The sequence below is a fragment of the Crassostrea angulata genome, chromosome 6 (genome assembly GCF_025612915.1).
Source record: "Crassostrea angulata isolate pt1a10 chromosome 6, ASM2561291v2, whole genome shotgun sequence".
NCBI classification, from domain to species: Eukaryota; Metazoa; Mollusca; class Bivalvia; order Ostreida; family Ostreidae; genus Magallana; species Magallana angulata.
In genome coordinates this window covers 20,196,495-20,216,213 of record NC_069116.1, presented here as the reverse complement: position 1 = coordinate 20,216,213, position 19,719 = coordinate 20,196,495, and the positions used below count along the sequence as shown (strand labels likewise).

At 34.1% G+C, this 19,719-nt stretch overlaps 2 protein-coding genes across 4 annotated transcripts in view; one reads left to right on the top strand and one right to left on the bottom strand.

Moving 5' to 3' along the window:
* The window catches only part of LOC128190785 (uncharacterized), a 57,140-nt gene extending 51,015 nt beyond the window's left edge, over window positions 1-6,125 (top strand). For 2 of the 3 annotated variants that reach the window (XM_052862979.1, XM_052862977.1), the window contains 7 exons: window positions 186-355; window positions 646-693; window positions 1,357-1,392; window positions 1,538-1,655; window positions 1,949-2,046; window positions 2,841-2,946; window positions 5,846-6,125. In XM_052862979.1, coding sequence (XP_052718939.1) covers window positions 186-355; window positions 646-693; window positions 1,357-1,392; window positions 1,538-1,655; window positions 1,949-2,046; window positions 2,841-2,946; window positions 5,846-5,996 — 727 coding nt within the window. In that variant the 3' untranslated portion in view covers window positions 5,997-6,125. Of the gene's footprint in view, window positions 1-185; window positions 356-645; window positions 694-1,356; window positions 1,393-1,537; window positions 1,656-1,948; window positions 2,047-2,840; window positions 2,947-3,518; window positions 3,707-5,845 lie in introns of those variants that run through there. The other variant, XM_052862978.1, reaches the window with a different exon arrangement.
* A 680-nt stretch (window positions 6,126-6,805) lies between these two features.
* On the bottom strand, window positions 6,806-19,110 carry LOC128190786 (E3 ubiquitin-protein ligase MIB2-like). Its single transcript, XM_052862980.1, has 20 exons — window positions 18,963-19,110; window positions 18,697-18,783; window positions 18,442-18,553; window positions 15,661-15,832; window positions 15,351-15,457; window positions 14,938-15,138; window positions 14,549-14,673; window positions 14,179-14,286; window positions 13,611-13,715; window positions 11,039-11,213; window positions 10,587-10,708; window positions 10,135-10,283; window positions 9,889-10,045; window positions 9,562-9,716; window positions 9,141-9,282; window positions 8,848-8,950; window positions 8,274-8,356; window positions 8,034-8,176; window positions 7,674-7,913; window positions 6,806-7,509 (listed from the first exon to the last, which is right to left on the bottom strand). The coding sequence occupies exons 2-20, from the start codon at window positions 18,775-18,777 to the stop codon at window positions 7,098-7,100; spliced, it is 2,892 nt and encodes a 963-aa protein (XP_052718940.1). The 5' UTR covers window positions 18,778-18,783; window positions 18,963-19,110; the 3' UTR covers window positions 6,806-7,097.
* Between the last annotated feature and the right edge of the window lie 609 nt (window positions 19,111-19,719).

Genomic DNA, 19,719 nt, shown 5'->3' with positions numbered 1-19,719 from the left:
CAATTAAGCTTATGGAAAAATCTAAAAACAAATCAAAGGGCATTTAGGGACCAATTTACAGCAAGAAATTCTCAGGACAACAAGCTTCTTAAAAAACTAGAGGGAATTTTTCACAAACTGCACAAAAGTTGGTGTACATGCAGTACTTGATGAATGGCGGTGAAGTTTGATGATGTTTTTTGCAGTGACCCAAGCACAGGGCTCCAGTTCTCGGTCACACAGACATCCCAGCAGTGCAGCACCACCGGTTGGATCATGGTCACCTCCCCTCAGTCCAACTGTTTCTACGAGAAGGGTCTCCAAAAGCCATCCTTCTTCTACTCCATGACAAACACTGCTGTCAACTGGGGATCAGGTAATGTACTCTGCCGTGGGATTTTACATGTTAAGGGAAAAGCGTATAGAATACAGCTCTCAGCTGTGAGATTTTTAAAGAATGAGACTTTCTTTTGAATGTAAAACCTATCATATATTAGAGGAAGGTCATTGATCAATGATTGTAATGTATCATTTCCAGTTTCATTGCTTTCTGATCTAAATATACATTGATAGACATGCAAGCATTCATATGTCAAATAGGCAGGAAAATACTTTTCAATTTATGAATTTGAGATAAATTTAATGCATGTTTCTCTTTTTATACAGCTCAAAAGGGCATGGGAGATGTATTTGCAATTCAAGGACACAGTACATGTAAGTTTAAATGTTTTACCTGTTAATCAAAGCTAGGGTATTTCCAAGCAAGATATTCTGCAAGTGCAGAGTTCAAGAAAATGATAAAGTGTACATATCTATACTACTATATTGAAATAATAGACTCGAATTTTTTAGCTTTAATACCGAGAAATCGGAAGACTACTGTCTTTTGTTTTATATATTTTTAACATTACTGGTACTTGGAGTTTACCAATTTGTTTTTATTTTTTCTCAATCAGGCTTCGCTAATTAATAATCAAAGAAAATTCCTTTAAAAAATCCGGAAATCGTCTGAATTTTTCGGATTTTACAATCTTGCGCATGCGCATTACATTTAAGCTAAATTACGGGATGCTCTTTAGTTTATCAAATTTGCATGGATAAACTAAAAAACGATACACATAATACAAATATGTGTAAATTTTCATTCAAAATTCACTCAATATTCTGTTCATAAAAGAAATTACGGGAGATAACTCTAACTCAGCGCGTTTAATATGAAAAATTCCAAGATTTCTGAATGTCAACATGGTGTGCAAATTTGATGTATCAATTTCGTAAATGCCCGACATAATATGCAATGCCAACCCGTGCACGCACGGGTCAAAGTCTAGTACATTTATAAAGTTTTTCTTTTTGTTTTTTTTTTTAAAAAAACAGGCTCCAATGGCTCAACCACTACACCAGTGCCACCACGTAAGTTTGTTATTGACAAAAAGATACATATATTTGTATGTTTTATAGAGAAGAAACTGATTGTTTATATTTTTGTTTTGTAAGTTGTCTAATGGTAGTAAATAGTTTCTTTTGACTTTTAACCATGCTGTTTGAATGGATATAGCCACAGGTTGTACATACAAGGGTACATTACACCAAGAGGGAGAGATGTGGACAGATGGCTGTGAAAAGAACTGTACCTGTCCTAAGGATCAGTCTGGAATTGCACAATGTTTTCCCAGGTAAAAACTCTTCAGCAGTTAAAAACGTTTTGAAAGTTTCTTGCATTCATTTCCTAGAAAAGGAACATTATACCTTTACATATTGTATTGTAAATCTGACTTCTCTTAAGGTAGCTCTTCAGATTAAATATGGTACTGACGTAAAACTTTTTAAAACTATTTGATAGCCAAGAGCCCATTGGCATTTCATAATGAATGGCAAATATAACCAAATGGCTACTGCTACAGTTTAAAAATGAACTGACCGGTCATTATGTTGGAAATGGAGCAATGATGCCTTCCTTGTTTTGTAGATGCCCTGTGTACCAAGGACTCCCCTCTCAGTGCCACGTGGTCAAACAGCCAGGACAATGCTGTGGACAGGTGTACTGTAACTTCACTGGCATGATCAGTAAGTTGGTGACCTTGCTGACTTTTGTGCCTTATTAAACATTTGAACCATTTTAACAAGAACTTTATGTAGTTGTGTCAAACAGCAATGTAACATAGGCCTGTGTGAGTGGCCAAAATTGAAATAGACAGGCCTATGTCACATTGCTGTTTGACACAACTACATAAAGGTCTTGTATAAAAGCTCTTTAAAGTTAACAAGATTTAAACCAGCATAAATTTAACTTGTTTTGACACAAGAAATTAATAGTTATGTCTAACCAAATGTTCAAGGTTTTGTTACAAATGTTCTATCATTTTGTGTTCTAACAGGTGCTTACATATGTCATTAACTCCTGTAAAACAGCTGATATTTTCTTTTTGGATGCATTTCGTAAAGCTTCGTTTGTTTATTATATGCTAATTAAGTATTAATTTAATTTCTACCCATGTTGTATGATATAACATAACTTGGGGTAGTTTACACTTTATTAACTACAAAGTGGTTGATAAAAAAGCATGAACTGTCTGAAGTTATGTTATAGTTGTTTAACATTGGTAGAAATTAAAATTTAGTCCTTTTGTTGTAATATTCTAAATCCAAATTTTAAAAAATAAACACATTTTTTAAAACAATGGGGTTTATTTGTACAAAATTCAAATGTAAAATATAGCGAATTATTAAGTTGTGCAAGCATGTTGTATTGTGACGTGGGCAAGTTACCTTTTACAATAAAATTGAAATTGTTTAGCATATCTAATTTGGCGTTACAACCAGAATTAAATTATATTTCTGTAAATTCTTATGGTTTTCAGCTTGTAACTACAAGGGAAAAGACTATGTAGTGGGAGATAAATGGGACGATGGCTGTGACTTGTCTTGTGAATGTTTGGCGAATGGTGCCTACAGCTGTAAACAAAAGTAAGTACCAGAATTTCTGAACACGCCAAAAGAGCCTTGATGATCATCAAGGTCAAAGGTAACCAAAGCCAATCATATCAAAGCCGAGTCAAAGGTAAAGGGCAAGGTCATTCATCAAGTTTGAGGTCAAATTGTAGGACATTATTTGGTTGATGAAGTCGATGTGGCCACACTTGAAGATATACATTTACCAGTAGTGGTTGTTGGCTGAATGAAAGTTTAGTGCTTAAAATGGCTTCACAAGACTTCATTCGAAGTTCTTTTTAAAAATGAGCTTAAATGCTGCAAAAATAATTATTACTAGCTTTGAACCTATTGGGATTGGCTTCTATCGATGTATACATTTGTATTTGCTTGTTCTGCTAAAATCTTTTCAGTACTTTCGTGGAAATTTTAATACACCCTGCTGAGCAATTGATAACCTTTGAGCTTTTGATGCATATTTATAGCTTTGAGCTTCTTATTTATTCCATGCAAATACTTTTAGCATTGTTGTATACAAGCTTTGCCAAAGATTTACATAATGAATCTGCTTGCTTTTGCTTTTGAAATGAATGCTGCTTTGCTTTTAGGTGTGTGACCTGGAACTTGCCCAATATTTGTACTCTCCGTGATCCTGCCCCAGGAAAATGCTGCAAGACGCCAGACTGTCCATCCTATGTTGTCATTCAATATCCTCCAGGATATGGCCCCGAAACTTAATTGTTATCTTTGTTATTATTAATGTATTGTTTGATGAATTGAACAATACCATACTATTTCTTTGTATTCTAGTCTTTCATTTTCATTTGAAGAGTCAACTATCTTTATCTTACAAATACACATTAATCAGTCAAGTGAGGCTTCTGTTATGTGACTGAGTAAATCCAGTCGGATTTCTTTCATAGCATGTATTCATTTCGGGCACTTGGATGCAAATTTAACAAGTTTGAAAGGATAATACACGAATTAACGTGATTTTGTAGTACTCAAATATCGTTGCTTGAAGTAAACAAAAAAAATATTAGGCATGGTATCAAAAGCTTGTGCTCAACAGACATGCTTGCGGAACTTAAATATTATAATCTTGCTTCATTTGACAGACTTGACTGCTTCATAGGGCTACATGTATGCTTCATATGAATTGATTCTGTTGTACTATGCTTCTTCTTGAAACAAAGCAGTAGGACTTCATATGGTCAGCAAAATGCCATATAGGTGGATTCTCTACAACTACACATCAATTTTGATATTAATACAATAAACCCTTTTCATCTTATTTACCTTCTCCCTGGGAAATTAATTTTTAATCATAATATTGAAGTATATTATTCAATTATAGCAATTTGATGGGGTTAATACATAAATATCAAAAAGCTATAATTGTTTTATTAGTATAGTAAGTTTAAGCATCGTCACGTGACAGCAATCAACCAATTGTGATTAAAGGGTGTATGATCAACCAATTATACACTTTGGAAAATACAATATTATAATAACAGAATTTATAGCATAATCACGCGACAGCAATCGACCAATCATATACTTTGGAATGATACGATAGAATATTGTAGAATAATGAGAAAAAAAAACCCATTGAATTTCTAAAGGGGGAGATTTAAATGAATTTGTACATGAGAAATCTAAACAGTGCAGTGTTTAGTTAGTTTGGTTGAAGTCTTTTCTACACAAACTAGTATCACAAGATGCATACGTGTACGTTTGAAATGCCCATTTATTTAATATACCACCGAAACGTCTGTCAGTGCCGCTCCTCTTAAACAACAGAATTTCGAGAAACATTGTAGAAAATACTGCGTATATTTTATTTTCGCAAGAATTTTGATTAAATATCGGAGAAATACCCCTTTTAAACTTAAATTTTTGTCCTATGTCATCCTTTTTCTTGTCATTGCAACTTTTTAAAACCACGTACGGAATATCACTAAGCTCTGTAGATTATGAATATATTATACACATGTACATTTATTTGGAAGTACATTTACATGCCGCGAGGAAATTCTAAGAAGTATAGCCAAAACTACCACTTAAGCATCTTGTCACAGTATTGACTTGCTTGCTGGATGAACTTTGTTTTGCGCGAAGAAATGCCGAATGGGTAATAAGTTTGGATTTTCGAAATGTTATAAAAACTTTTATATATTGGCATTTCTAACCCATGGCTTATGGCTCAATATTCTCAACGAGAAATTTTCTGATAATCACAAGTCAGATTTCTAAAAGAAAACATTTCAAATTATATCTCCATCACATCCTGTTGTCGGTGAGTAGAATGTGATTTCTTTTTTTTTTTATTTCCAACTTTAAAATTATCTATTGTCTAACGAGATTCCATTAAAATAAGCGTTAATACAGACCTTAGTTCCTTGGATTAGAGGACAGAAAGCTGTACATCAGAATGAAACGTAAAAAAGTAATGAGGCCATTGGCGTCGGAAGCAAACTGAAAGGGATGGGGGGTGGCCGGGGGGGGGGGGGGGGGGGGGGCGCTAGACTCATAAGAAATCTTGACAAGCTTAAAAAAAGGGGAGGATGGCTATGGTTATATCTTCCTTTGCAAAAAAGTAGGGGAACTGAGAACACCCGGTTCCGACGCCTATGAAGGCTAAACAGCACACTATGAACATCAATCTTTACGAGGCAACAAGATAAGTTTGTGGAAATGAGATTCATTAACATTGTGTATCATCCTCGGGCATTGTTACCGCGATCATTTTCTTGTTTAGAGTTCTATTTTGTTTTAAATGCAAAAGTTTTATCACACAAATTTGAATAACTTTTCCGATTGAACCATTTTTTTTTTCATCATACCAATTCTGTACAAAGTATATTTTAAAAAGAATTGCCTCTGGAATATTATTTTGAAGCTGCCTTATTTAATTGAACCTGTTGTGTTGTAGGTGCGTGAACCATTGGAACATTCCTAAGTCGATTTGTTCACTGGCTGAACCTGAACCAGGCTGCTGTTGCCAGGTTCCCAAATGTCCGTCATATGTCGTCATACAGTACCCACAAGGCTACGGACCAGAAGTCTGCACACCTACCAGATGAAGCCATCGATTTATTTGAAAATCTACTTAAATTTTTAAAAATACTTTTATTTTCTTGTAGATTTTGTGGTGTTTTGATATTGATCTTATATGCCAAATGATAAATGTGAAATAAATATACAAAACAGTATTTAAAGACCGTACCTATTGTTTTTATTCACAGAGCAAGAATTTCATTTGATGGAGTTTAAGACTGCACAATGGCTACCTGTATGACCATATAAAAAGGTTAATAAAAACGATTACTAGCTTGTAAACAAACACCATTAATATGTTTTATACACTGTCTGATCTATGTTCACAGCGGGGGTGACAAATATTATTGTTACAGTGAAAAACGCTAATAACGAAGTACTAGGGACGGGCGATTTGGCTTCGCTAAAACGTTACTCGTTATATCCGTTAGCTTTGCAGCATGTTTAAGACCCATTGGGAATTTAAAATCACTTCACAATAAGCGTCAATTTATAATTACTGTATACACCTACTCGAGAATAGGTAGACAGTGAGGGTTCTGTTTGGTATTTTACATCTCCATGTACAAAACCTTTGTCAGTTTCAAAGTCAAATAACTCTATTTAGAATTGTAAAAAAAAAATGGTGAAATACGCCGTCATTATATGTGTCTCATTTTAAAGCCATTTCCTAAACACAACACAGAGGTTGGAAATTCCCCAAACAGATATTCTGTTAAATTCTTCCATGTTAATCAAAGTATTGATCATAATGATAGGTATATATTTTGTGACATCATTGCGATACTTTTTTTTTAATTCTTAATTAAATCATATAGTAGAGCACAAATAAACAGATCATTGTGAACTTTAATTGAGATATAAAATGAATTAAGCTATAGCTGAGTCATAACTTCTTGTCATGTTTTAATTCCGTGTGTGACTAGTATTGATGCCTCAGCGTAGCCATGGTCCGCGCGCCCATTTTGTTGAGAATCCAGGAACACCTCTAATTCTGTTTCTTGTCTCCTATTAAAAATCCTGATGCTTCATTCTCAAGATATTTGCAATATGGAAGTAGTTTGCCAGAAAACAAGTTTTAAAGGGAATGTGGCTGAGTTTTGCTGGTTTTTACTTCCATATAAATTTCATTTAGGTTGTTTAATTTTATATTTTATAACATACTCTGGATAAAGTTGATTATAGTCAAAAACACAGAAAATCCGAGGCTTAGACGGAGAATCCACTGCGCAGTCGCAGTCATCCGGAGGTCTCCGTAGCTCTGGAGATCCACAGCCCATTTTACCCGCCAGAACACGAGCCATTAACATGTATTTTAGTCCATCCCTTTCTTTTTCTGAGCAGTAGTGATCGGAGAGAGAGGATTCGGCAGCAAAGTATACTCCTTTGCCATACATTGGACTGAGATTTTCACCCGCAACTTTAAAATCGAAATTTTCTTGACATATTTTGAATATATTGTCTGATTTGGTTCCATGGAGAAGCTTGACCTCGTTTTCATTTCCTCTTCCGTACTTCTTTGTAAACTTTGCCTTTGTCCTGTAATTTAAGGATTGAAATCACACACACTGACATATATTCTTTGGAAGAATTTTCTAAAATATCACGTTTCATTGGTAATATCCTTAAGAAATTAGTACAAGAGTGTATTTTCAGTTTATCCAGTCAATGTTGCTATTTTTTAGTTATTTAAAATAACATACACGGAATACAGCTGCCATAGATACTCATTCTGAACTCGGATGATCTCCGTCACTTCTGCATTAGGGAGTCCATTAACTATCATAGCGGATACACTGGTAAACTCTGCCTTCTCCTCCAAGCTGTCGCGGTTCAAGCAGACAAGTTCGTAGCCCTTGCTTCCCATTTCAGACCAGTGCAAAGGAAGAAACAAGCCTCCTCCAGAGTTAGCCGCCCGTTTTTCTTTCGCCGCCTTTGAAATTCTAAAACAAAGACAAATGTACATTATTTTGAATTTATGGGACTTGTTTGTGAAATAAAAAACACCCGATTCCTTAAAGGAAATGTAATTATGGAAAATGGTGCAAGTGGTTCATCTTCACCTTTCCAAATACAAGCGCGACTGTTGGCAGGTGAAATCAAAGGGAGTCTTTCCTTGCTGGTTTTCTAGGTTAAGTTCAGCACCGTTTTCCACCAATAAGCAGGCTATTTGCACATAGCAGTGTGTTTTCTCAGAATTAGGTTTCTATAAAACGTATTCATATGTATTGAGTAAAAATTTGTTTTGAACTGAAAATATTGAAGTTGGAGGTTTATGAATAGAACTTTACAATGAAAATTACCCTTTTCTGCAATTGAGAGTGCTTCATCTGCACAAGGTGTAGAGGACTATTCCCATCTTTGTCTTGCGCATTGACTGTCAGGTCTTTAATAAAGACACGAGTTAATTGACTTGATAGTTTAATTGCATATTAAAGTTGGCTTGTAGCAATTACTAATCAGAACATCCATAATACTGGAGAGACATTTTGTTTCCAAGTTCTCCTTCCCGAATAAATTCGAAACATTGTAACTAGTTTGAATCGATAGTAGTATGGTAGATGTGAACACCAATGCAATGACATGTATTAGCCAAATATTTTGCAATTTGCCTGCGAAAAATTTGGGAGGTATCTTGGTGAATTTAAACAATTTCTTAATGTTATTTTGATATACAAACTTAAGTATTGATCCATAAAGTTTGACCTTTTCATTTTATCCATACACCTAGAAGTCTAAATGGAAAAGCAATATGCCATATTGCATTGCATTGACCAATCCAAATGCATATGAAAATACAGTTAAATGTAAAGGTTGATGACTGCGAAATTTTCTGTGCGTACTCTGGGCAACAGCCAATGTACTAATGCTACTAACCAAATTCTAACAGAAGCTCTACCATCGGCAGGTGCCCTTCTTTTGCAGAAATATGAAGAGGTGTTTGTAACTGATCATCAACTAAATCCAATTTCATTTCCCCCTGAAAACAGTATTTTAACAATGAGAATTGCTTATACACTGTACAAATCTTCAGGAATCAGTAATTTAACGCTCTCAAACGATTTATTCGTACAAAGTCAAAACAAGTTTTAAGAATTTAAATATATCTATTTAATACATATCTATTAAAAATCACATATCATGAGAAGAGAACAATGAGCCTTATTTACCTTTGTAATGAGAAGGTGGGCACATTCCCTGTAGTTATTGTAAGCTGCGAGGTGGAGGGCGGAGTATCCATTGATGGCGATTTGCCGACTGACCAGCTCCGGTAAGCAGTGGCTACATCTCGTCAAAATAACTTCAACAGCACTTTAATAACACAGGATTATCAAATTTTTCATTTAATTCATACATGAACATCTCTTTTTCTTATATTGTAACTGTTTTCTTTATTCACTTGAGTTCAAGCATGAAAACAAGCAAATAAAGCGATCAGATTTTGGTTAAACACTTAAAAAAATTGATTGTATTACATAATTAGCTGGAAAGGTTTCTATAGTAAGTAAAACAATTTTAGAAAAGCCAGAAATCCAAAAAATAAATAACAAATTAATATCCGCTAACGTCATCGATACACACGTAAATTACCTCTTTAAGTTTTTATAGACTGCCCACTGCAGCATGTCATATCCTGCTGTATTCTCCGTCTGGAAATTAACTCTGTGAGTTCTGAGTACTGCATGGAGGAGAGCCTCCTGTCGTGTGCTTATTGCAGCATGAACTGCAGTATCTCCATTGCCGTCCTAAAAATAAATACCCTCTACTCCATTACTGTTCTATAATGAAGTCCAATCTATTACTACAAATATACTCAACACTAAAATATTTTGTACGACATCATGAAATTGATTGCTAGGGTAAATGTGCCCAATTCTACAATAAATTAATTTGAGCTTGACCTGACACAACTCTGACCTTTACATGCACATCACATGAGGCTAGGACAAGTGCCTTTATACTTTCTTTTTGTTCCTTTGCTATAGCCAGATGTATTGCTGTCTGACCAGAGCTATTTAGTAACGAGACGTTTGCATTATGTTCCAGTAGAAGTTTGATTACGGCAGTCTTCTTTCTGTAAAAAAGGTATCAAAATGATATACTGGCCAGAACAACAAAAAGGGCACTTCTTCAAAGTAATGTTAAAAAAAGTATTTAACACACCCTTGCACCGCAAAATGAAGGGGTGTGTTGCCATCCTTGTCTGCTATGTTTATATTACCCCCTCTCTCCAAGAGCAGTTTGACCATCTTCTCATGACCTCTGTGACTGGCCACTTGTAAACAGGAGACCTCGTTCTCTACCTCGTCAACCTACACAAAAATAGGGTATAATAATCTACATGCAGGTCGAAGGAGCTGATTTTTCTTTGAGTCAGAATGCAAAAGCAAAAAAAAAAATCATAATTTCTTTTTTCTTTTTTTTTTTTTGAAACTAGATATTACCTTATTTAATCTTTCATGACTTAACGAAGACAGATCCAGGAAATGTATATATACAAGTATTAAACTTTGTAGTTACTCTGAATTTCTGAAATCGTATCTATTCCCTAATTTAAAAAAAAATGTACTTTTTCTTCAATGATCCAGTGAAAACTACTTCATAAGTTAACAAACCTTATCTTTGTTGTTGCTCAGTATTTCTTTGACTATCTCTAGGTTTCCTTTGGAGGCTGCCTTCACAATAGAGGTTATCGGAGGAAGAAACTCTGCTTGTTTGGGTTGTGTTAGATCAAATACTGTAAATGTTACATACAGGATAAAGACTTCGGGAATAAAGAAGGTGAAACAAAAATAACCATTTAAATTCAAACACCAATGTACATGAAGTTGATGAATAATGTATCAATTATTTTAAAAGAAATTTTGAAGAAGTTTCATTCCAACTTCTTGGGAGTTTGACATGCTAGTTGCCAAATACAGGTATTCGAATATACAAAAAGAGAGCTCTTTCTAAGAGATAATTCTTAGAGAATGTTACAGTAATTATATCTGGTATATTATTTATTTTGAAAACAACAAACGATCTTTACATACAAATATAATTTATTATTTTATCTTTCTCTTACGTCTGAGGGAGTGTAGGTTGTTTGGGATGGATGGTACTCTTGCCATGGCTGAGAGAGAATTGGGATCCACCACATCAAGGCAGACAGGACTGAACAGATACTGACTGTCTCCAAACTTAACGGAAACGTCTCCATCGTCATCAATGTGTACAACCCTACCCAGCTGACCCAATGTCTGCCGGTGAAAAAAGCTCCAAGTTGGAAAACAAATCTAGTTTTATTCTACAGTCATTGTTTTATTGTTTCAATGTGGTTCATGTGCATGGTAATTAAAGTTTTTAAAAGTACAGTAAAACACGCTTATAACGATCGAGTGCCAGGGAAGGGTGATTTGGCTTCGCTTTAAACGTAAATCGTTATATCCGTTTGCTTCGCAGAATGTTTAAGACCCAGGGGGAATTGAAAATCACCTCACAATAAGCGTCAATTTATAATAAGCGTGTTCGCTAAATATTAACGTTTTTTTCTGTAAGTACATGTAGATGAAGATAGTGCTTGTCAATACTTGTCTTTTGCAATGCGACGGTAATTTTAAAAGTTCAAAGCAAACACATCTTATTTTTTTAACAATATTAATGATAAACATTAGCTTAATTTTAGCGACATCATTTTTTGCAATAAGTATGGTTCGCGAAATTCTCGATGGTGAGAAAAACATAATTTAGCAGTTGATAACTAATGCATTGGGCTGTAAACTATGTATACTGATCATTGACAATATATAGTTTACAACCTTCGTAAATATTTCACATCAGTAGTTTATCTTTCCTACTTTTAATTTACAAGTTTTAACTATAGTTCACGTTTGTTATTTACAGTTTATTGATAAAATGGCATGTAAACTAGGCTTATCGACTGCATGTAAACACTAATTTTTGGCAACTATAATTGACGATGGTTAACTATTTTGCACACCTGTAATTTATCTCTCAAAACTATAGTTTACAATTGTTAACTATTGTTCACGTTTGTTAATTACAGTTTATTAAAAAAATTACACCACGATAGTCGAATCTAAACTACAGTTTACGGACCATTGCTATAGTTATAATAGCGAATGTCTATGTTGTGTATCGATAACTATTAATAATAATTAACGCGTGAATCAATGTTTTCTAAATGCAAACTAAGCATAAATAACAAATATTTAAAATTGTAAAACATAATTTATCTGATGAATACGGTATGGTTTAAAGATTTGTAAACTGTGGTTTACACAAATCAAATGTAAATTGAAGTGTACAATTTATATACGCCATAATCACATACATGTTCCAGTAAATTCCGCGGTTCTACATGTACATATGATCAAAACTATAGTTAACAATAATTTGTGCGTAAATTATAGATACGTTCTGCGAGATTTCAAATTTAAACATGCAAATAACTGATTTTCAGATTTACAATCTATCTAATAACTGTATGTTATAGTTAACGAAAGTAAATTAAAATTTACAAATGTAATTCATAGGTTATCTCAAAACAATAGTTTTTTATTGTTAACTATTGTTCATGTTTGCTATATATAGCTTATAAATATAAATGACTGTAAGTTATCTATAGTTAACGACTGAAAACTATTGTTAAAGAATGTAAAACATAGGTTTTTTTATGAATATTATAAAACTATTGCAAACTATCGTAAATTATGGTTTACAGATGTGAATTAGCATTTATTAATTTACATCTACTGAGTATGACTCCCTCTATTTCTTACGGTTAAAATTTATTCATAGTTCTATAGAAACAGCCAGACTGAAATCAGTACGCCCCGTTTATCGATTGGTCGAAATCTACAGCGGCTGAAACTGACAGGAAACTGACAAGACTAAAATCAACACGCCCCTTTTATCGATTGGTCAAAATCTAACGTGACCTAAGAAAAATCCCGGACTGCACGAAAAAATCATGACGATGTCAGACTCAAAGTCTCACAGGAGACGATTTGGCTGTTTCTTTTAGATAACACACTGTTGTACATAAACAGTAATTTAGGGAATTTTACTTACTTTTTTTATAATCAATTTACTGATTAGTTAAAATAAGATGTAAATATAAATAATAAAATGCTTTCTTTGTTGATTCATGCGAGTTATGAAGGTAGCGATCATTGCAGCAAAAATTTAAATAACCCACTAACGCAGGTTATGTATTTTTTTCTGCAGTGTGGCCACCTTTATATCCTGCATGAATCATCAAAGAAAGCATTTTATTGTTTAAATAAACTATTGTTATTGGTATCCTTTTTTTTACATGCAGTTGAACTTCACAACCTTTAAATATCATTTTACAGATATATTCAGGTATAATAAACGATCGGTTAACCAAAGTCATCTTCGCTAGCTAAGGGTTTATAATTCACTCTGCTCCTCTACAAGATGACTATAGTGAACAGTTCGTACACTAAGTTTACTTAAAACAAGCCTTTAAATTAGTTTATCAACTTTTAAACTATGTTTAGTTCCATTTTGTGAAACTGGCGTGCAACAGATAAGGTATTGACTGCCAAAATAAACCAACGAGCCACCTGCTATATAGTATTATCCATATAAATACAGTATATAATACTGACTGTATCCTGGTTCTGTAACCAGCCCCCGTGCCCCTGTTGAAGCTGTAGGGCTATCGACCTGTCCCTCATCACTCGAACCAGGTCCCCTCCCTCCAATCGATGTACCTGGAGAGAAAAGCTAGGTGTATTGTTTAAAAAAAGAAGTTATCATTTTGAGTTTTGCTGACTTTAGAAATAAATTTTGCTTCCTTTACTTGGAATAATATAAAACTGGGCATTTTAAAATGCCAGGTTAGTAAAATTAATTTAATGGTCTTGATACGTATATTATTAGTATATTGTTACATAGAAGAATCAGTACATACACGAATAAATTAACAAGCACATTCATCTATCTATTGTCAATCAATGTTCCTAGAATTTATGCAAATAATGGCTCAACATTCATCACCAAAACTCATTTTTATGTAGATAAAGCTATGAAATGTGCTTCGGTTCCATGCTATATTGGTTTTGAATCGAATACAAATACAGACTTTATTTTTCAAGACCATTGAAATTATCATGTTCAAAAAATAATTTAAAATACTAATAGTTATTTGCATAAATTAAGATTCGTTTGACTTACTTTTGTAAGCACAATTTTCTCAAAGTGAAACACTTGTCCGTTCTGGTAGTGGACCCTGCTTTGACTTGCTGAGGAAATGTGGGTAATGGTCCCAATATTGTCTATACACTACAACAGATGATAGTATGTGTACATTTTCGACATATACACGTGAACATATACATGTATCAATTCACCTGTAATGCACGTATCTTTGGATAACCTAAATGATATTTAATCATTTTGTACATCAATGGATTCTGGAGGCTCAATAATTAGTACATTGGTCTTCCATGAGAACAATTAAAAAAAAATAGTTCCAGTCTCTTTACATTACTTAAAGGTTTTTATACATTACTATTAAAGAATTTCTCATTTGATGGAATCTTACAGAAGCCATCTGATCTTGCCAACCACAACTGCTGGACAATTGTAAGACTCTCAGTTCCGACGTGCTGAGATTTATCTGGACTTTGTCACCAATCCTGTACTCACATGGAGCCACGTGCTCAAGATCTGTGCAAAATAAATAACACAAAATTAATTTACAAGACGATTTTTGAGATTATATCTCTCCCATTGTGCAAGTGTGTGCAGTTTTGAGGATTTTTTTTGGGGTAATATATCATTAATACGCAATTCAGATTTTAACATAATCGTGATAAAGAGCCCCACAACAACAGTACAACATCGTAAAAATCCTAAGAATAAAAGAAAAATACAAAGCTTATCTTGAAAAACGAAAAAAAAAATGCAAGAAAAATGTCAAAATGCACAAACCAACATAGGGTAAATGGTCAGGGTAGTAAGTGGGCCCGTCTGCAGGCTTAACTGCTGTTAGATCCACCTCTCCATCGCCCCCTACTCGGTACTGTTCCACGGTGCGCTTCTTGTTCTCCCAGCACACCCTGACCGCCCCACGGTATCCTCTAGGTCCCCAGTCACAGATGTCCCGTACCACCCCATGAACCTCCTCCCCTCCTGAAAGTTGAACAGAGTAACCGAGGTAGATTTTCTATATCCAGTGTGTAAGAATATTTTTTAAATATTTTAATAAAATATTTTTTTTTGGGGGGGGGGGGGGGGGACTGTTGTTTGAAAAGCCCTTTTTCTATAACTTTAAAGATTTAATTTTACATTGGTGAGGTCTGGAGCACCCTCCCTCCTCCCCTCTAGACTCGAAAACAAATTACCATTAGAGTTTCCCCACGTCCAGTGTGGACCTCTTTTCACTTTAGCTCCAGGAAAAAATCCTCTACATTTTACGCAGCTGCTAGTTTTCCTTTTTCCGACTTTAATTCTGTAGTACGGGAATATATTTTAATAATAGTTATTGTTCATATATGCTGTATGCGTTCAAATGACATCAGTGTTGCGTTTTACTATAAATCCATGCGTCGATCTTTATTCTTGCAATGCCAGATGTTCGAACTCCACCTGCACACAAGCATGCGTCTAAATGGACTCGAACTTTCAACATTGTGAGGATGACAATTAACTTACACTGAAGAATCAGGGTGAGTGACCCTTCCAAACTCATGTTCTGTGTTGTGTTTCCTGGACATGTAGCAGATGGAACACATGTTTACTTCCTGGCATTGCAAACACACCCACCTCATCCCCGCAATCTCTGATTCTTTGCATCCTGTGCAGCTTATGCCTCTGTGACTCACACCTGTTACATTAATATTGGATAAGGAAGTGTTGATAGGAATGTTAAATTTTAATAAAAAGCATTGCAAATCTTATTTTTATATTAATTGACAACAGCTGTGGTGTAGCTTGTTTAGACCTTTTTACCAACTTCCCCAATTAATAACTAGTGGGTATTGTTTTTTTATACAAAAAAACACATGTCTCCCCTTCTCCCCAAGGATTGTAATATGGGGCAAATTTAATAAGTGAAAAAGAATGAAGTCAGCTATATGTTAGATATCATCCATATATGATACAGTTTGGAAAATGAATTAACTTGAGACACAAGATTGGTCAAGGTCAAAAATTATGGAGGCGTGCGCTCCTTCTCAATACCATCTACCTATGTTCCAAGTTTGAAGCCTTAATGTCAAAAGGTATCCAAGTTACCACCCAGACAAAATTTAATTATTTTTTCTCAAGTTGACCTTGAGTAAAACAAGGTCAAGGTCAAATGTTTATCAATAGTACACCTCAGTGTATTATAACTGTTCTTTGTGTAAAGTTTGAAGTCCTTCTGTCAAAGAATATTTAGGAGGTGAACAATGAAGTTTTTTCTAATTTGACCTTGAAATAAAATTTTTAGGTCAAGGTCAAAAATTTTGGTAAGGTTGAACTGGACTATATACCATCTATGTATGATACAAGTTAAAAGATTGTATGATTAAGGAGTCTTGTGTTATGGTCCGGACTATATTTTTTATAAAACGCTTGACCTTGAAGAAGATAATAGGTCAAGGTCAAAAATTTTGATGGCGTGCACTTCTTCTCAATACCATCTACCTACGTTCCAAGTTTGAAGTCTAAATGTCAAAAGGTATCTAAGTTACCACCCAGACAAAATTTAATTATTTTTTCTCAAGTTGACCTTGAGTAAAACAAGGTCAAGGTCAAATAATAATCAATAGTACACCTCAGTGTATTATAATTGTTCTTTGTGTAAAGTTTGAAGTCCTTCTGTCAAAGAATATTTAGGAGGTGAACAATGAAGTTTTTTCTAATTTGACCTTGAAATGAAATTTTTAGGTCAAGGTCAAAAATTTTGGTAAGGTTGAACTGGACTATATACCATCTATGTATGATACAAGTTAAAAGATTGTATGATTAAGGAGTCTTGTGTTATGGTCCAGACTATATTTTTTAAAAACTCTTGACCTTGAAAAAGATAATAGGTCAAGGTCAAAAATTTTGATGGCGTGCACTTCTTCTCAATACCATCTAGCTATGTTCCAAGTTTGAAGTCTTAATGTCAAAAGGTATCTAAGTTACCACCCAGACAAAACTTAATTATTTTTTCTCAAGTTGACCTTGAGTAAAACAAGGTCAAGGTCAAATGTTTATCAATAGTACACCTCAGTGTATTATAATTGTTCTTTGTGTAAAGTTTGAAGTCCTTCTGTCAAAGAATATTTAGGAGGTGAACAATGAAGTTTTTTCTGATTTGACCTTGAAATAAAATTTTAAGGTCAAGGTCAAAAATTTTGGTAAGGTTGAACTGGACTATATACCATCTATCTATGATACAAGTTAAAAGTTTGTATGTTTAAGGAATCTTGTGTTATAGTCCAAACTCTATTTTTTTATAAAACGCTTGACCTTGAAAAAGAAAAATAGGTCAAGGTCAAAAATTTTGGGGGCGTGCACTCCTTCTTAATACCATCTACCTATGTTCCAAGTTTGAAGTCTCAATGTCAAAGGGTATTTAAGTTACGGCTTGGACAAATTTGGATGAAGAAGAATAAGAAGAATATGAAGAATATGAAGAATAAGAAGAATAAGAAGAAGAAGAATAAGAAAGTCGACAAAAACAATATGTCTCCCCTTTGAAAGGGGAGACATAATAAGATTTTTTTCCAAAAATTAATACATTTATGTAATATTTCGCCATAAAAGTAGTTATTTTAAAAGCATTATGTATAGATCGATGCCATGATTTGATTGTCATAGTCAATAGGACTTTGGGAAGAATCAAAGAAACACTACTCCACTCACAAGATGTGAAGGTAGAAATGCAATGCACATGTATTACGACTACTGCATGTGCATTTTAATATTGGTGTGCACGTGAATAGAGCTACATTAGTCTTTATACTTTATAAGTTGTATGGAAGCTGATTCCCTGATTTATACGGAAAACTTTTTTCTACATTTCTAAAAAGTAATCAAGATCAAACCAGATAAAAGTGTTGAATAAAACTAATTTTCGCAACTAGCAATGAAATGTTTTAATTAAAGGAAAAATGAGCGCCTAACAATCTTTGATTAGTACACGTATTTTTGTTATAAATAATAATCATTTTAACAGGGAAAATTTTTATTCGTGGTCATATTTTTTATTGCGAGACTTGTCAAATTGAAGATTTTTCCTTCTGAAAATATCGATAAACAGCTGATTTTTGCCATGAATAATCCAAAGAATTGCGTTTGTTAAAGGCTCTGTCCCCAGGACCTCTGCTAGGACCCCGGTCTCCGCGATCTGTACCCTTGATCGAATTACTGGCTTCTATCTCCGACCCAAGGGCTCTATGATATTACCTCACATACATGTACCGACATTGAAATTTAAGCTACATCACTGCACAGACTTACCTGTGGGTGCATTATCTAATATCTTTAGACAATGGTTGCCCTCTGTACATGGGTAGACGGCTTCTCCACCATCATCCCAAAATACTGTTATTGTCTCCTCATTATAATTCACCTAAGGAAACGAAACAAAAGCAAAACAAACACTTGTATCTTTTTTTGCTTTTCATAATTTTGGGGTAATTTTGTACATTTAATACACACGCCCTTTTAAAAGTTATTATAAAGTTAATTTTATCAAGGTTAAGGTGGTTATACCTCAGTTATTGTTCCTACAATGCTATCCCCTCCCTGACTGTTCGATACCTGCACTACACGGATTCCTCGCAAACTCCACATTGACAACTGAACAAAAAAAAATTAATGAATACGATTTTTCTCAGAGAGAGAGAGATTAAATCGAAAGTAGAAAATGCATCATGCCTCGTTAATCAAAATAACAAAATCAACCATATCCAATGTAATGATAACAAAGATATGTGATGTTTTTTTTTTTTAAACGACATAATGACAATTTTCTATACCTGTCAGTTAAAATTGTTCTATCCACCTGCGGCAACATGTAATTCTCCGGTAGTCGTAACAATATGACAAGGTTAGAACGTGTATTTTAAAAATAAAGAAACAGTTATTTTTGTAATAGTTACCTCTCTTTGACCAGCCACATAGTACCAAGGCACGCGGGCATGCATCACAATCAGAGCGTCGGGGGGGGGGGGGGGGGGGTCTTACCATGATCCAAACAATAAGTATTTCCTAAAACACTAAATAACTTAATTATTCAGATATTCTCAAAATCCTATATTACACTCGGTAGGGGTGGTGTTTAATATCTTTAAATTTAGTCAATATAAAAAAAAAATTCCCTAAATTATTTTCGCAATGTCTGAAAAATATTGGGCAGTTCGTAAAAATTTTCATTCCTATATATATATATACGCGTTTACAAAAATTTCATCTTCAGGTTCAAAAATGGACGGGGGGGGGGCAATCCCTTCTCCTCCGTTGCTACGTGCTCGAGTACGGCACGTATGTTGAAAACTAGTGATCCATTTCTTTAAAAATTAATATTCGATTTTTCTCGATTAATACGATTTTTCTCGATTAATGTCTATTTCATTATTGTTTTTTGTAACGCTGTAGATTTCTTAAGGTTTTCTGTATAAATGTATCTTTCCATTTGTACCATAGCTTGGCGAAACCGTGTTTTCTAATGTTAAAAGTGTGGGTTATATGTACTTATATTACATTTTTTACCAACATGCAATTAAATTCAAGTGA